At 36.7% G+C, this 17,464-nt stretch overlaps 1 protein-coding gene across 2 annotated transcripts in view; it reads left to right on the top strand.

The window, feature by feature from the left end:
* The first annotated feature begins 1,957 nt into the window (after window positions 1–1,957).
* The window catches only part of LOC149528710 (DNA replication licensing factor MCM6-like), a 43,257-nt gene continuing 27,750 nt past the window's right edge, over window positions 1,958–17,464 (top strand). Inside the window, exons 1-9 of one of the 2 annotated variants that reach the window (XM_089809617.1) lie at window positions 1,958–2,122; window positions 2,246–2,425; window positions 3,217–3,342; window positions 3,985–4,147; window positions 4,735–4,928; window positions 5,201–5,396; window positions 5,530–5,607; window positions 6,811–7,040; window positions 7,533–7,647. In XM_089809617.1, coding sequence (XP_089665743.1) covers window positions 2,055–2,122; window positions 2,246–2,425; window positions 3,217–3,342; window positions 3,985–4,147; window positions 4,735–4,928; window positions 5,201–5,396; window positions 5,530–5,607; window positions 6,811–7,040; window positions 7,533–7,647 — 1,350 coding nt within the window. In that variant the 5' untranslated portion in view covers window positions 1,958–2,054. The remainder of the gene's footprint in view (window positions 2,123–2,245; window positions 2,426–3,216; window positions 3,343–3,984; window positions 4,148–4,734; window positions 4,929–5,200; window positions 5,397–5,529; window positions 5,608–6,810; window positions 7,041–7,532; window positions 7,648–17,464) is intronic. The other variant, XM_089809615.1, reaches the window with a different exon arrangement.

Below are 17,464 nucleotides of genomic sequence, written 5' to 3'. Positions count from 1 at the left end.
AATGCACTTAAAAAAAATCCGTTTTAAGAGAAATTAACAAATGTTAAAAATACAACATTTTTTTTTCCAGAGTTTTTTAATACTATTTATAGCATGCTAGGTGTAGTTTGACAAAATTCTCTCATTTATTTTTCAGAATTCGACCAAAATTGGGACAGTGATAAGCCTACGAGACTTCCATCCAAATAGGTGGAATTGAGAATTGAATTCCAGGTTTAACTTTTTTGAGGATTGGAAAGAAATTAAAATAGATTAATTTTTGAAGTCTGATGACTTTTTTTACATAATATGTTTTACCATGCAAACATCAATTTTTTGACCATTTGACATTTTCAAGTTGTAAATCTTTACTTGCTATAGAAATTTAAGTTCTACAAGCTCTAATATTTGGTTCTTGTTAATGAAGGCATCATATTTTTGTATGAGGTTTGTTTGGTTAATGTTGTAGAAATAAAGTGCAATAGAGTAAATTCTTGGCCGAGAGACATTCCAAAAGAGTATGAAATAATCATTTTGGTCACTCTATCCATTGCAATAGCAGTCTTTAAGACATTTAGGAGAGGTTTATTCACTAACTCTCCTCTTAAATATTTTGCCTTATAGTTCTTAGCAGTAATATTCACTGTGGTGTTGAATGCTACACATAGCAATGACTTGAGGCAGTCATATGGATCATCTAGGTATCTGTCAATTACATTCATCTTTAAACATGGTACATTAAGGAAACAATCTAGTGAGTGCAATGGAGTTATTGGAGCAATCAATAAAAAATTGAAAAAAAGTCTAATTCCAAATCTAATTTTACAAACCAAACGTAGAAGGTGCATCTTCCCACTCATCTCTCAGATTAACTAAAGGAAACTTTTCTTCAAACTAGATTTTGAAATAGAAAACCTGATTTCGAATCAAAACCAAGTTTTGCTAATTCCACAAACCAAAGGGACCTGGGCATGTTTGGCTAAGGGAATACAAATATGGGAATATGAATATATATTATGGATTTGTTATTTTGGAATAGACAATAGGAATATAGATTCCTATTATCTGTTTGGTTGGATAACAAGCACAACTCCATAGACTTGCTTTCACCCCATTCTATTGTCTAGCTATCTAAAGATCAATTGGCCTATGAATGCTCCGCATAAGGTTGTTTTGTTATCTAGGGCTTTTACATGAACTAGTAACACACCGTCATTATCTTTGCCATAGTAGATTTAAATTCCAAGTGGATTGGAAATGGGTGGGATGCAAAACAAGTTGTAGGCGTGTGAGGAAACCCATCTCAAGAATAATTATTGGACTGAAATGATAGAGCTATGTTGTCACTTTGTTGAATAATTATTGCGTCATTTTTAGTCACTACGAATTGCTTTGAATTTGAAAAGAGAAATTTCTTTCTTTGATATTGTGAGTGAATTGTTTTTATCTCTCTCCTGTTCATATTCATTTCCAATGAGAATAGCATATTCTTGACTATGTTGGAGCTTATACTCGTCTCACATTTATGTTTGATTGGGCCAACGCTTTTGTGCTGCATATTATATTGATTCAGACACTAAATACAAAGGACAGAACAAAGGCGAGGGAACTTGATACTCTTCTCATGGAATTAATTTTTTTATTTAAAAAAAAAGAGTAGAATTGGAATAGAAATATGTATTCCAATTCCACTTTTTAGATGGAATAACAATTGCTGTTTTTAGCCAAAATTAGAATAGATATTCCTATTCTCAATTCCGTTTTGACACACCTAATTTTTAAGAATTTATAATTGCCTATTCCATCTAATTCTGTTGCCAAAGGAGCCCTTATGTATTCCACATTTGAAAAAAACACCATTCTCATACAATGATGCATCGTAAAATCTCCTCAGTAATAATAGGTCGCCAGCCACATCAGTTTTTTAAATCCACGTGGAATATTTTTCTGCGTTATGATTTGGCGGGAAAGTGGGATACACAAACCTAGGAGAGCTTCAGTTTTCCAATCCAAGTTTCTTTGCGTTCGCATTTCATTGCTGGTTCTGATCAATCTTCTCTCCACCCATCAAGAAAATGGAAGGATTTGGCGGAGATCCAAAAGCTCAATGGGCCGAAAATCTCTTCTTGGAGTTTCTCAACACGTAAATCTTTTAATTCATCTCTGCATACATTTACCCTCTTTAGTAGCACTGGGTTCGTTTAGTCTGCGTTATTGAGAGAAGTGAGAATGTATTTTAGTTTTGCTTTCTTCGGCGTAATTGCAGTTTTTCAGTGGATATGGGTGCCTCTGCAGCGAGTGGAGAAGTTTCCGGGAGACAGAAGTTGTACGAGGCAGAGCTGGAATCAATGAGAGCCAGAGAGTCCACCACATTATATGTCGATTTCAACCATGTTATGCAGTTTGATGACACCCTGCAGCAGGCCATTTCTGACGAGTTTCTAAGGTCTATTCAAAGAGTTAAACAATTTTTGTTCTGCCTTTTTAATTTTAATTTTTTTTGTTTTCTACTGATATTTGTTCTCATACTGTGGATGATCCTTTTGGACCATCTCGTGAGGGCTTGAAGTCTCATTACGGTTTGGCCTTCTTTGGTGTTATGAATCTGAGTTTTTTCCCCTTTGCTATGCACTTTTTAATCCAGAAATTCAGATTATAATGTCGAAAGCTAATGTTAACGTCATCTCTAAATGAATATAATTGGCGTTGTAAATCTCTTTCTAACTCTGTTTTCCACGATGACTTTGTTCAGTAATTGTAAAAGATCCGTTTATTGTGATTGGTTGCAAATCTTTTTCTAACTTTGTTTATCACGATAACTTCGTTCAGTAATTTCAAAGGTCCGTTTACAATGATTGGTTACAATCACTTTCTGGCCCCGTGTGAAAATGTGCATTTTATTCAAGTTAACCTTCTTGTATGAGATTAGGTGGTGACTCTTGTCATCACTCTGGTCCTCGGAGGGTATCTGGGATTGCTCGCCCTCTAGTGTTTTCCTCTGACTGAAAACTCCTTTGCAGTCTGTCTACAACTTACCCCTGCTAAAAGAAGTGCATTTGGCACTAAAATAGTTCTCTAACATAAACTTCACTTTCAATCGCTCCCCCATTTTTTGAAGCGTTTATTTTGAAAAGACTCGATAAAATTATGTATATTTGTAGTCTGTAATTAACCTGTTCCGGGAGTTTAACGAATCCACTTTTGAGGCTTTACGTGTTGAACTTGCATCTATTGTAGGTTTGAGCCATACCTGAGAAATGCATGCAAGAGATTTGTGATCCAGCATAGACCTACTTACATAACAGATGATGATCCCAACAAGGATGTCAATCTAGCATTCTACAATATTCCAACTCTGAGAAGGTAAACCAATTTATTTCCTATTGTAAGCAATTCTTGAAGCACACATTGTTTATAGTTTTTAAGCCGTAGTTCTATTTTTAAAATGAACGCCTAATAAACTTTTAGTATGTCAGAATAATATTTTCAATTACGCATGAATCGAGGCCGAGTCTTTAGATTGACAGATTGTTGTTTCTATGCTTATCATTTCTTTATACTTTTATTTGAAGCCCACTACTATTCTACTATTATACTTTAAATGAGACTCGGGACCTGCAGTACACGTTGATTTTGCTTGCAAATGTGAGAACATCGGATCTCATTACAGGGCCAATGCATATTGCTCATATGTGTAGAATTGCAACTTTTGATTGTTCAAGCCACATTCTTTGAGAGACCCATTCTCCTCAAATCCATGTTAACTCCTATGAACAATGCAATAATCAACCTCTGACCTAGATCTTCCTTACTTTTCTATAATGTTAGAAAGCATGGGCAGTTCATAATTTGAACACAAGACAATCCTGCATTGCTCTACTGCTTATATTATCACAATAACACCGGGATTCTCCATGGATCTGTGAATTGTTACAACAATTTCTTAAACCGCACAGGCATGATGAAAAATTCAAATTTTGTAATGGGGTGTTTACATTTGCATAGGTTGAGAGATCTGACCACTGCTGAAATTGGAAAACTGGTAGCTGTGAGTGGAGTTGTAACTCGAACAAGTGAGGTGCGGCCTGAGCTCTTACAGGGGACTTTCAAGTGTCTGGATTGTGGAGGAGTGATAAAAAATGTTGAACAACAATTTAAGTATACACAGGTATCTGCTATTCTTATGCTTTAGACTTCACTCTAGTGTAGGAAATTATTTAAAACCACGTAATGTAGAATCTGGTAAAGTCGCTTCTGGATGGGGAACTGCTCCTTTTTGGGGCATTGCAATGGCTCTATATGCTGTATTTCTATCTATTATCTTGGAGAGAACACAGTAAATATGAATTGTATAATGGATTCCATATTCTTCCTACATTGGTTACTTAGTAAATAGTTTCTTAATTATGCTGGCTGATGATTTGATGTCATTTATCTGATGCTTTTGTTGGGAAGCATTTGCATTTGACCCCATGTGTGCATAAGTTGTGTGTGAGCCTTATTTGATTTTGATTTAGCGATGTGTGTTACAACTTGTATAAAAAATTGTTGAAGTATATGCCTAAAGACAAATTCCAAAGAATTTTTCTGAAGATCTATCTACTTCTGAATAATATTTAGGGTTTTATGAAAGATGAATTTCTGTAGAGAGAACTATTTTTTATGTAGTAGTTACATGTCAAACATCGAAAAAACCATTGTTTGCCTTATTGAAAGTCCTTCAGACATCATCTGATTGTGGTAAATTGATTCCAGCCTGTCATTTGTGTAAATGCTACTTGTGCAAATCGTGACCGATGGGCCCTTCTTCGTCAAGAAAGCAAGTTTGCAGATTGGCAGAGAGTTCGAATGCAAGAAACTTCTAAAGAGATACCTGCAGGGTCTCTTCCACGGTCCTTAGATGTCATTCTTCGTCATGAGATTGTAGAGCAGGCAAGGGCCGGTGACAAGTAAGTTGTTTCTCTTGAATGTGGTTTCATGAATATAATTTCAGTGCTTAAATTAGTTTTTAATACATTTGTTAGTCATCATCACAAAGAACAATCTTTATGTGTAATTTTTGGTTGTGTAGACAACTGAGCCCGATGTTACTCTGCTTCCTTTAAGTGGTCTTGCAGCCACCTGCCTTACTATTGCCACTTCAGTTCTAGGAGAAAAAAACTTTTAATTTTTAATGTCCACTTCTTTCTAACTATTGACCTTGTTTTATTTTTTGTTCCAGGGTGATATTCACAGGCACAGTTGTTGTCATTCCAGATGTATCAGCTTTGGCCTCTCCTGGTGACAGAGCAGAGTCTCGCAGAGAAGGTCCTCAAAATCGAAGTGCTTCTGGTGGGTATGAAGGAGTTCGTGGGCTTAAAGCTCTTGGTGTGCGAGATCTTTCATACCGTTTAGCATTTATTGCCAATTCAGTTCAGGTGAAATGAAGATTTTATTGTTAGATTAGATCATAATTCGTGCTTCAAAGATTATGTTTTGTTTCAGGTAACTTTTCAAATGCTTTGGTAGAGGTCTAAATGACTTCGAACTGTTTTTGACCATCTTGTGCAGTTATATGACAAGAAAAGAGGTTTTGATTTCAGAGGAGCCAAAAAGGATGGTGAGGATGATGATACACCCCACTTCACGGTAATTTTCCCCAGAAATTTTTGAGGTTTCTCATATTTGAATTGGGATCTGCTTTGATTCATTACCTTTCTATTGCTTCAAGCCTTTACATTCGGTGTTTTAGTATGAAAACCCCTTGATCTAACCCTATGAAAAATGTTTGATAGTTAATTTGACTTTATTTTATAAGTTTAGCTGTAAATGTGTGATAAGTCCAATGTATAACAGTTTAGGCACCAACAAATGTGGGATTTGTACTCAGTTTCTATGCCCACATGCTTATTTATCACGTCTTTTGATTATTAACATTTTTAAATTCTGATTGTGTTTTGTTTCTGTTTTAATTGGCAATTGACTTTGCATCTTCGGTGAATTAGTCGAGGTCTTGTTATACTTCTTAGACTTTCAAGTGATTTATATAGCCATTTTCTGTATGTTCTCATTGCGGTCAAGTTTACTATACCACCTAAATTGTATATGATGTATATCTTGACCTACTTTCTGTGACTGGTTTCCGATTTAATTAAACACATCTAGGAGTTGAGTCATTGTCTATTTTCACATGATAATGATTATAATTTATGGTAATCTCATTTTATATCATTTGGTTTTTATTTTGTATTACAGTAGCAGTTCGCATTTTAGGTTTAATTTCCTCGCAAAGATGCAAATTAAATATGTCCATCTCTACAGGATTGACGACACCTTGAATTCCCATCTTTTGTCACAGACAATGTATATTTTTCTCTTTTTTGTGCTCCCTAATAATCATAATATATGCCCTGCGTCTCATCTTCTTCCTGTTGGTTTAATTGCCTATTTACTCAATTGCATTCAACTATTAGTGAGCCGAGCCTCTCAATTTATGCTGTTAATTGGATTGTCCAAATGATTCCAGAGTATCCTCTGGATTAATATGTTAATCCATGTTTCCAAAATCTAATAATTTAACATAAAACAGTTGGACTATGGTTTTATGCATTGGTTATGTTATATTTCATGAGAAGTTAAGACCCTGGAATACTATTTTTCTCTTCGAAAAAAGAGAACTTAGGTGTCAATATGCCTGACTGTTTCTTTTTGTTTCAGAAATAGAAGGCTGAGCTGTTGGATCCATTGCTTTTATCAATCATTTGAAGAAATAAGCATTTTAGATCTCAACCTTAAGCTTGTCATGACATAAAAAAAATGACAAGTTATGTAATGATGTCTTGGCTTGGGCAGATGGAAGAACGCGATGAGATACAGCAAATGAGAAGCACCATTGACTTCTTTAACAAATTGGTAGAAAGTCTTGCACCGACTGTGTTTGGCCATCAAGAGATCAAGCGAGCTCTGTTGCTTATGCTAATAGGTGGTGTGCATAAGCTAACTCACGAGGGCATTAATCTAAGAGGGGACATCAATGTGTGCATTGTTGGAGATCCAAGTTGTGCTAAATCACAGTTCCTCAAGTATGCTTCTACTTTTGAAATATGTGTGTGAATATGAGTATGTTTCTTGTTAGTGGTAACTAAATTGTTGGAAAAAATTTCAATTTAATACACTTTGAAAGTCTTGTTCTTCACACATTATTAAATATACTAATTTGATTACAATTTGTAGCATATACATTAGAGATTATGCAACAACTTGCTATTTTATCAGATGAGTTAACTCCATATATGAAACACCAAGACTTGCACATTTTCCAATGCTTTTGTCTCTTCAACTTTCTTAACTAACGCTCAATTGTGGCCAAAACAAATTGCATCTTTGCATTCTCCTGAATAATCCTAAGAGATATTGATGTATGGTGGTAGTATAAGTTAGAATTTTATTTTGTACAGTAAGATCCAGCTGCTCAAGTTGTAAACTGTAGCATATACAGATTTATGTATCTGTAATTACAATTGAACATATTCTATCTTATAATGAGATCCAATGTTTTATGTTGAATATTGCAGGTATGCATCAAGCATTGTGCCCAGGGCTGTGTACACGTCTGGGAAATCTTCATCTGCTGCTGGGTTAACGGCCACAGTTGTGAAAGAGCCAGAGACTGGAGAGTTCTGCATTGAGGTATTGAGATCTATTTATATCAATTTACTGGTCTTAATTCGGTGCTGTGGATTAAAATGGGAATACGTGGTCAATCTACAAATCAATCTTATTAACACAATATGTGGGAAGGAAATATGTGGAGTTCAGCATCAACGAAAATGTTTAATTTGTATTAAGTGGTAAAACAGGCCTCCCTAAATATTGCAAATGTGTCCATACAAGCAAATACTTCGGCATTTTTCTTCTATCTTTAATTTTTAATTTTTAAATGTTTCAGATGATTGCAGTTAATTATTACTATTCTCAATTTTAGTTGGTCCACTTCTAATAGAGAAAAATACTTGGAAATGGATTTGTTAGCTTTGTTAAATTTATGACAGTGATAGTGATGCTATTGAAAAAAAAAAACAGAATATGTTCATACTGTCGTAGAGATTTTTGTCTTTTGTATTCCTCTTTTGAAAGTGTTTTTGTATACTATTGAACCATAAAGCTCAGGCATTGTGTGTGTTTCTTTTCTAAGTTTTGATCCCTAAGAGGCTCATGCCTAAATAAGGTCGGTCGAGAAGGATTGAGCACAAAACACCATGAACTTCTTGTTGTTGGGAAGAGAACAAAACACAAAAGTTAGACAGACAGCAAAACATTCAAATTTCTCTGTCGAAGCACCTGTCAGGGCCCAAAATAAGTGTTATTGTTATCCCATTGAAATAGTTATTCCATGGGAATCTTCCTCATTTAATGTTATAAGAGAACCCCAAGTCACAAACCATTATAGATGATTGAAGGATTATGAAACATGATTCAACAAATTGCACATCTATGAGGAAATTATAGAAGCCAGAAACTACAAAATTAATAACTACATTCATTTGAAATTGACAGAGCTTCAAAATCATTCACAAAACCAATGTAGACGCACAATAGAGGTGAACTTGACATAGTTTGATATGTTTCCCAATTTACTGAAAAGATAGCTAAGGTCTGAGAATGAAATTGTAACTATTTCTAATTTTTCTTTTCTTTCAAAAGCAGTGAACAAAATACTTTAAAAACTCCCCAAAAACTCTCTAAAAAACAACCATCCCTCATTACAAAGTCCCTGTAGGTTTATATAGGAAAAAGTTGCTTCTACAGTAAAAGGCTTATGCAACTTAAAAGGCAGTTGCATGTTTGCCTCATGTAGATCTCACAATGGCCTTCTCTCATGCGCATGACTTGAATGCTGGTTGCACTTTTTTCAAACTCTTTGTTCTCATGAGAAAGTGACTTTCCACTTACAATGATTAGTCCTTTTTTGGCATGTGGTGCTGGTTGCTTTTTGGATTGAATGTGCCTCAAGATACGTTGTTGGATAAAAAGCAACATTGTGCCTTTAAAGGACGTGGGCCTTGCAGGTTCATTTGATTTGCACGCTTCTAGTCTAGATGTATGTCGCACTGGCAGGTACCCTAGGATATTCTCCCTTTAAAATTGTTTTGATGATGCATAGTGTTGACACATGGCAAGTTGGTGGGCTTGCTTGAAGATTGATCCCTAGTGCCTTCGGGATTAAGGGCTACATTGTTGTGTCTCCTCTTGCGACATGGGATGAAGAGGAGGTCATTGACTTGCTGGAGGCTGCACCGATTTGGACTTGGTAATCTCAACTTTGTAGGAGCATAGCTCCATGTTCAGTGCTCGAATTTGGAAACCTCTTACACTGTTGGAAAGTTCATTAGAAATTCAAGTCCCTTAATATGATGCCTTGGAAAAATTGAGTTAAGGGAGTGACAATAGTTTTGACCCCAAATCTTGCTTCAAAGACCTCTGAAAATGTAAATTAGTAAAACAAAGAAAAATCACGAAAAAGGTGAATTTTATTTTTTCTCATCACTTCTTAGACCATCACTTTTTTTTTTGATAGGTAATATTTGTTTTGTATTGATATTGATAAAGAGAGTACATTATGGCAATATGGTCGAGAGCCTTACAGTTTAAACTACCCTTCCTTGCCCTTACAGATACCATTAGATAAACAAAAACAGAGTATTAACACTCTGATAGAACACACCACCCACCCATAAATTAAACCGATCTCTAAAACAAAAAGAGCCACCACCACCTGCGTTATCAGCTACTTCTTGAACCAATTTGCCGCTTCCTCACGAGTAAAGGTTGGGGTTGAGCGGTCATCCTTCATCAAGAATTCTCGACTCATCCTACGACGCTTTTCATTGTCTTTTCCCTCATCAGTAATCTGAGAGAGATCGACCCATATTCCCTCTGTTGTGGACGTGCCCTCATGCAGATGAGATTTCTTCGTAATCTGATGGCGAATTTGTTGTCTAGGGGCTAGTGTGCTCTTCCTCGGTGTGGCCTTCATAAAGCCTTGCTTCTCCTCCTTCGTCACCCAAACGTGCTTAGTTAGGTATTCCATGATCATTTTCCAACCTTGTTCTGCTTTGGGGATATGAGCGCTTTGCAGATTTGAAGAAGGCCACACCACCAATGGTTGAATGTTAGAGGGTTGAATGGAAGAGTCCCCTTTGCCAATCAGCCGCCAAGGTTCAATACCCATCTCAATTCTAACATCGAGAACAACTTGCTCAATAATGTCATCTAGTCCCAGAAGCCATTGCCTATCCACACTTGCAGCCACAACCCAGCGAACCACTTCTTTTGATCCCCCCACCAACAACGCAAGCGCCACAAACAACAATGCCACATACAAATTTGACCTCCTCTTCTAGAAAACCTCCAGATACTCTGTCCCTAATAACTGTTGAACGCCTTTCAGAAAGCTCGGGTCATCAAGAACAAAGGTATGTTTTAGGCGCCACGTGGATATCCGACCTTCATAGGTCTATATTTGAGAATTCGAGTTGAGAGCAAAATTCACCTTCATTTCTGACTCAGAGACAAACAAATGAACTTTCCCTGCCTTCAGCCTGAGTATAACTGCCTCGGAACTCTCTGGAACGAAGTACTGAAGCAAGCTAAACACTCCTTTGACACATGCGAGGGATACATTGGTAACATGATCTTTGTGTATTGTGGAATGATTAATGTCATCGTAAGTCAAATTCATGATGCCATTCCTTTCAGACTCCAAATTGAAGTACCATGAGTGAATTATTAAATCTAATGGCCAAACAAATTTGCTCTCTTTATTTAATCACCAAGGTGAGGGAAGTCCTCAAAAAATTCATATTGAGGGCCTAATGCTGAATTGGCACCTAAATTGGCTAACTGATCTACCACTCTATTCGCTTCTCGAAAGCAATGTGAAAATTTAAAATCATCAAAGTCCAAAAGCAGCTCCTTGATTTGCCGTATACTTTGATCCATATGCCATGCCTCCATCTTTCCTCTCTTAATGCCATTTATAATGATTTCCGAGTCTCCTTCCAAATGTATACGTTTATATCCAATTTTTGCTCCTAATCCCAAAGCTTCCTTGGCAGCAAAACATTTTGCAGTGTTATTTGTACTATCCTGCTAGCGTTAGTTGTAAACACTAGTATGTTGCCCTTATGGTCTCTTGCCACACATCCACACTTTGATACACCTGGGTTTTCCCTTGCTGCCCCGTCAAAGTTAATTTAAACCCATCCCTCCTCTGGAGATATCCATAACGTTGTCTCCCTTTTTGAGATTGGATTAGTCCTAGTACGCTCATGAATGGGCCTGGACCATCACTTCTTTACTTCCTTAGATCTCCTTCAAATTGCTCTGGATGAAGGCCACACTGATGTGAGTTCTATGCCACTACACCATTTAGAATCAAATACTTAGTATTCTATGTGAAATACCAAATCTCCAATTCTCTCTTGAATAAGGATGCTCATATGCTAAACAATGTATACAAATTGTGTGATCAAATGAGACAACCCCAAGGATCCTTCTTATTGTGGACTTTAACTCAATTTTAGTGATGTGATATGTTGCTATCACAAAGGGGCTTACGGTCTTCATTCCATAGATATCAACCACTTTAACTTCTTCAGAACAAATGAATTATAAAGAGAAAGGGTTTACACAGCTATTCTACTCCTACAATGCGAGAAATGATGACTGCCTTTGTGACTCTACTAGACTTTGTTTAGCCATCAACATCAACCAAGCTAGTGCGATCTCTTAAAGTAGATCTAAGATGTTCAAACTATTATGGGAAGTAATTGGTAAAATACTTGCTTAATATTAACTGAGATCAAATGATCAATATGTACAAATGAACAAATGATGTGATGTTTTTTTAGGAAATGATCGTCATTCATCAAGAATAGAAACATTCTATTCTAGCTGATAGATAATCAATAGCTAACTAAATATTAGAAATATTCTAAAATTTACAATAGATAACAATAGATAGCCATTAAATAGAAATAGAAACTATACTATGTAGATAACGATAGATAGCCATTAAATAGAAATAGAAACTATCTATTATCATAGTACGCTCCCTTAATGGTTAATCTATCCACTACACCAAGTTGTCCTTTGAATTTGACAAACTTATTTGGACCAAAAGGCTTGGAGAGAATGTTTGCAATCTGATCCGCTGTAGAAATATACTGCAAGTCTATTGTCTTCTCTTCAACCAACTACTGTAGTAGTGATAGTGAACATCCACATGCTTGGTTTGTTCATGGAAGATCGGATTCCGTGCTAACGTGATAACACTGTCGTTATCAACAAACAAAGTGCTCGTCTCTGTTGGTGACATCTGCATATCCCCAAGCATTCATTGAAGCCAAATAACTTCACAACTTGCCTTAACTCTACCTCTGTAGAGGAGAGAGAAACTGCCTGCTGCTTCTTATTGGTCCATGTGACTACACTGAATCCCAAATTGAACACATATCTAGAAATTGACTTTTTATTGTCAACAAAACTTGCCTAATATGAATCCGTGAACCCCATAAGTTTAGGATTAGAACTTTGAGAGTAAAGAATTCCACAATCTGCAATGCCCTTCGTATAATGAAGCACACACGTTGTTGCCATCCAATGATCATCCTTGGGAGCTGTCATAAAGCATGAGATGTAGCTGACTGCGAAGTTGATAGCAAGTCTAGTAGCAAAGAGGCAGATGAGGCTGCCTACTAGTTGCTAGTATGTAGTATCATCAATTGAAGGAGAATCAGACTTGGCTGATAATTGTAGATCTTTCTCCATGGGTCTAGATGGAGGTTTACAATCTCGCATACAAAACTTGTCCAACAAAGCCTTGACATATTTGGACTGAGAAATGAATATACGAGAAGACTGTTGACAAATCTCAACACCTAGGCAATAATGCATGAGCCCAAGGTCAGTCATATCAAAAGACTAGCATAAACTCTATTTGATTCCCTCGATCAAAGATGCTGAACTGCAAGTGATGATCAAATCATTCACATAAATAATCCAAATGATGATGTCATTGTTAGTTGTCTTCATGTACAAATTTGAGTCTAAAGGACTCCTTAGGAAGCCTTGGTCATTGAGGTACTGACCAATTTTCATGTACTATGCCCTAGGGGCCTGCTTCAAATCATAGAGAGCTTTCAACAGTCTAAGAACCTAGTGTTCTTTACTAGAAACCTTGAAATCAGGAGGTTGCGTCATGTAGACCTCTTCTTGTAGGTCTTCATTTAGGAAAGCACTCTTGAGGTCCATTAGATGAACCTTCTAGCCAAGTTTTGCTGCCATGGCTAGGACTAATCTGATAGAGCTCATCTTTGTTGTAGGAGCAAAGGTCTCTTCGTAATCAATGCCTTGATGCTAAGAAAAGCCCTTCATAACTAAACGATTTTTGTACTTATCCAAAGTACCATCAAACTTGTATTTTATTTTGTAGACCCAATTGTAGTCAATGGGTTTCTTCCTTGGTGGAAGATCATAAAGGACACATGTTGATTCTTCAGCAGGCTGTGGTGTTCAGATTTCATGGCCTATTCCCTCTTTGGAATTCCTTGTCTCGGAGTATGTCTGAGGTTCAAGCACCTAGTGAATGTTGGCCACGAAAGCAAAATATATTGTCTTTGTAGGCGTGCTCTTTCTCTGAGTAGCTCTCCCATTGATGAGCTCATCATTTTGAAGATTAGCAAGTGTCTTAGCCCACTACTTAGGCCAGAGAGGAGAGGGATCGACATTACTATCAAGAGATGCTTTATGATAAGGTTCCTCATCAAAAAAATGTGGATCAAAATCTGGTGAAGCATCTGCATATCTAGGTGATCCTGCAGGTGAAGCTGGAGATGTTTGTACGAGAATCAGTGATAAATGGATTTGTTGGAGCCCTCCCATTAGGTGGACCTAATAGAAGCCAAACTCCCAAATCATGAGGCTTCACAGGCTGATATGTTGGATTAGGAACATGAGACATAAGCATGAATGCTCCTCACTACTCATTAAAGACCACATCATGATTGTACAGGAGATGAGATGCCTCAGTGTCGATCAAGCGGAAGGAATGAGTTTTAGACTCTTCGAATCCATCTTGGTGCATGATGCATCAAGGATCCAAACATAGACAAGAGAGCCAAACACCTTCAGGTGACATATTTTGGGCTTGCGAGTTGTCCAGGCCTTTTTCGAAGTCTTACCTTTGACCGCCATAGTGGGTGACTGGTTCAAAAGGTAAACCACAGTATTAATTGCTTCAACCAAAAAGTTTTTTGGAACATGTCTGTGGTTGAGCATGGATCGAGCCATCTCAGTGATTGTCCTGTTCCAATGTCCAACTACACTATTCTGTTGTGGTGTGTGGGGTGTGGTTAACTGGCGCTTGATGCCATCAATATCACGAAGTTAAAGAAATCATTAGAACAAAATCCCCCCCATCTAAGTGATTGTCTAGTTCCAATGTCCAACTACACTATTCTGTTGTGGTGTATGGGGTGTGGTTAACTGGTGCTTGATGCTATCAATATCACAAAAGTTAAAGAAATCATTAGAACAAAATCCATCTCCCTCCCCATTATCTAACCTAAAAGCAATAATAGATTTCCCAAACTCTTTTTCAACTAGAGGTTTTAAACTTTAGAAATACGGTAAATGCTTCTAATTCCTTTTTAAGAAAATAGACCCACAATTTTCTATTGAAATCATCAACAAACAACAGAAAATACCTGGACCCAAGAACAAGAGGAGTGGCCATAGGGCTGTGAATATCAACATGAACAAGGTGAAGTACCTAAGATGCTCGCCATGAATCGCCACTTTTGAAAGGTGCGTGATGTTGCTTCCTGCCTAGAATGCATCACGTACCCCAAGATGAGTCTGAATCTCTGGCAATCTGAGGACAAGCTCTTCTTGAGCAACCTGAGAGAGATAATGCACATTTAAGTGCCCATATCGCTGATGCCAAAGTGACTTGATAGAACACCATCGAGTAGCCATAGCTAAGTCCCAAGAGTCACTTGAATCAACAAGTCTGAAAAGACCATGATCCTCGAGGTCATCTGCAACAATAGACTGAGTCTCCCTATCAGTGATGGTGTACTGATGTGAATTGAAGGTGACATTCAACTGTGGAGTGTTGCAGCAATTGACTTATTGAGAGTAGATTTGGTTCTATCCCTAGAATGTAGTACACATTGAGGAAAATGAGATTCCTCTCAGCAAATTTAATCTAAATGTTGCCTTTGTTGACAACTATGTACTCTTCCCCTCCACCAAAAATAACAGAATCTGAAAAAAGGCTGGTAGTCATTGAACTGGTCTTTGCAGTGGGTGAAATGATGAGAGACACTTGAATCAATGTACCAGGCAAACAATTTCACATGATATGTAGGTCTTTTAGCCATAAAGGTGTTAAAGATAGATTTTGTCTGCTTAGTGTGGTTTGCATTGTCGCTTTTCGTTGCAAACTAGATTGCTTAAATTGGGTAGATAAGCATTTCCAACATTCAACCTTCATGTGACCATACATGTGGCAGTAGTTGCACTGAATGTTCTTTTTCTTGGAGCCTTTTGATGTTGGAGTAGAGGACTTCTACTAAGAAGATCGTTGTTTGTGAGACTTGTACTACTCCTTTTGAAAGGATTTAACAACAAAGGCTTGCTTTGTGGAGGTGGAGCTGGAACTACTACAAAACTATTGTTTCCATTGATCTTGCTGAAGTAGAAGTGTGCAAAGATTTGTATGCTTCAAATCAACACCAATAGAAGTGATGTTGAGAGTCTCGATAAAATGCTTGTAGGACTGTTATAAAATTTTGAGATTGATTACCAAAATTTCATCATCCTCCATATTGCGTCCAGTGGCAAACAACTGATCACAGATTTTCATGAATCCTATTAAGGTCTTCCTGGAGCGACTTTCGCTCTTCCATGACAATAGAAAACAATGTTCTTGAGAAAGAATATCTCGCTTTTGTTTGAAGGCTCATGAAGTTTCCTGAGATGCTCCCATATCTCGGTAGTTGTTTTGCTAAATGGAATTTGAGCGAGCTGATCATCAACCACGGATAATTTGAGAAGCATTGCTGCCTCTTGATTACTTTGATCAAATGTATCCTAATCAGTACCAGTCGTAGTTAGACGTTGTGTAGCACTCAAAACAATTTGATTAGTATTTTGATGTTCAAAGATTATTAGCATCCGTTGTTTCCGTGTGCCATAATTGTGACTCTAAACTTTTGATTTCCCTTGAGCAAAATATTTGGCAAAGATGCCGTAGTGCTTTTTTTAGTGAAAAAGCGTGAAAATCTGTGAAGGCGTGTACTTCAAGGCAATAGTCAGAAGACCCAAAAAAAATGAAGAGGTATCCAAAGGAGAGCTCGAAAATCTAGTAGGAATATGCTCTCAAAAAACTCACCAAGAATTTGTAATTTTTTTTGGATTTGGTACAAAAATTTAGAGTTTCGAAAAAAAATGCTCGGTTAGAAGAAAGCTTAAAAAATGGCATATTTTGTAGTTTTAATAGGAAAATTTGGGTGCAGATCTAACATAGAGGGTCTTAGAAACTAGACAGCGCCAAACACAGCAAAAAATTGGGTCAAAATTCCCTAGTAAAGGTGACGGTTTTTGCAGATTGCTGCCTAATAATGCATGCAAAAACCAGATGTAGTTGGCAAAAAAACAAGGAAATATTTTACAAATTGTGGCTCAATACAGGCGGAACCTTGCAGAGTATGTGGTTGTGATTTGGATTTGCAGAAAAAAGCCATGAAAATGGAGTATTTGGTTGTGTGGGCAGCCTGTTGAAGGATGCACAAACAAGATACAAATTGATGCCCTGCACAAAAATCTGTATTCGTGTTTTAAATAAATCACAGCCCAAAAAATGATGCTTAGAAAAAATCGTTTTTCACAATAACATTTTTTCAAAAAATGATTTTTAAAAAGTATATGCTCTGATATCATATTACAAGAAGTAATTGGTAAAATACTTGTTTAATATTAACAAAGATCAAATGATCAATATATACAAATGAATAAACAATGCTTCCTTAGGAAATGATTCTAAAAAATAGAAGCATACTCTTCTAGCTAACAACTAACAACTAACTAAATATTAGAAAGATTCTAATATTTACAACATATTACAATAGATAACCATCAAATAAAAACAAAAATTATCTAGTATCGTAATACAAACTATGACCATTCCATTAACACCAATCATCGATTCATATCAATGTGCAATCAATAATTGAAGTAAAGTCCATCAATATGTCATTCAACAATCCAAGGCAAACTTGCAATCAATTAGCAACAAGTGGTTTGGACTCAAAAAGTTTAACAAAGACGCATCCAAAATATCTTCTACTCAACTAAACATTACTACTAATCAATATCAAATGAAATTCTAATTTAAGTGAGGAAATGTAGAAACCATCCAATACTCCAAAGCAACACAAGT

The sequence above is a fragment of the Cupressus sempervirens genome, chromosome 11, assembly GCF_028749045.1.
Source record: "Cupressus sempervirens isolate cs-2001-9-10 chromosome 11, ASM2874904v1, whole genome shotgun sequence".
Taxonomy (NCBI): Eukaryota; Viridiplantae; Streptophyta; class Pinopsida; order Cupressales; family Cupressaceae; genus Cupressus; species Cupressus sempervirens.
The sequence above is the reverse complement of the archived record's forward strand: the minus strand, read 5'-3'. Positions and strand labels throughout refer to the sequence as shown.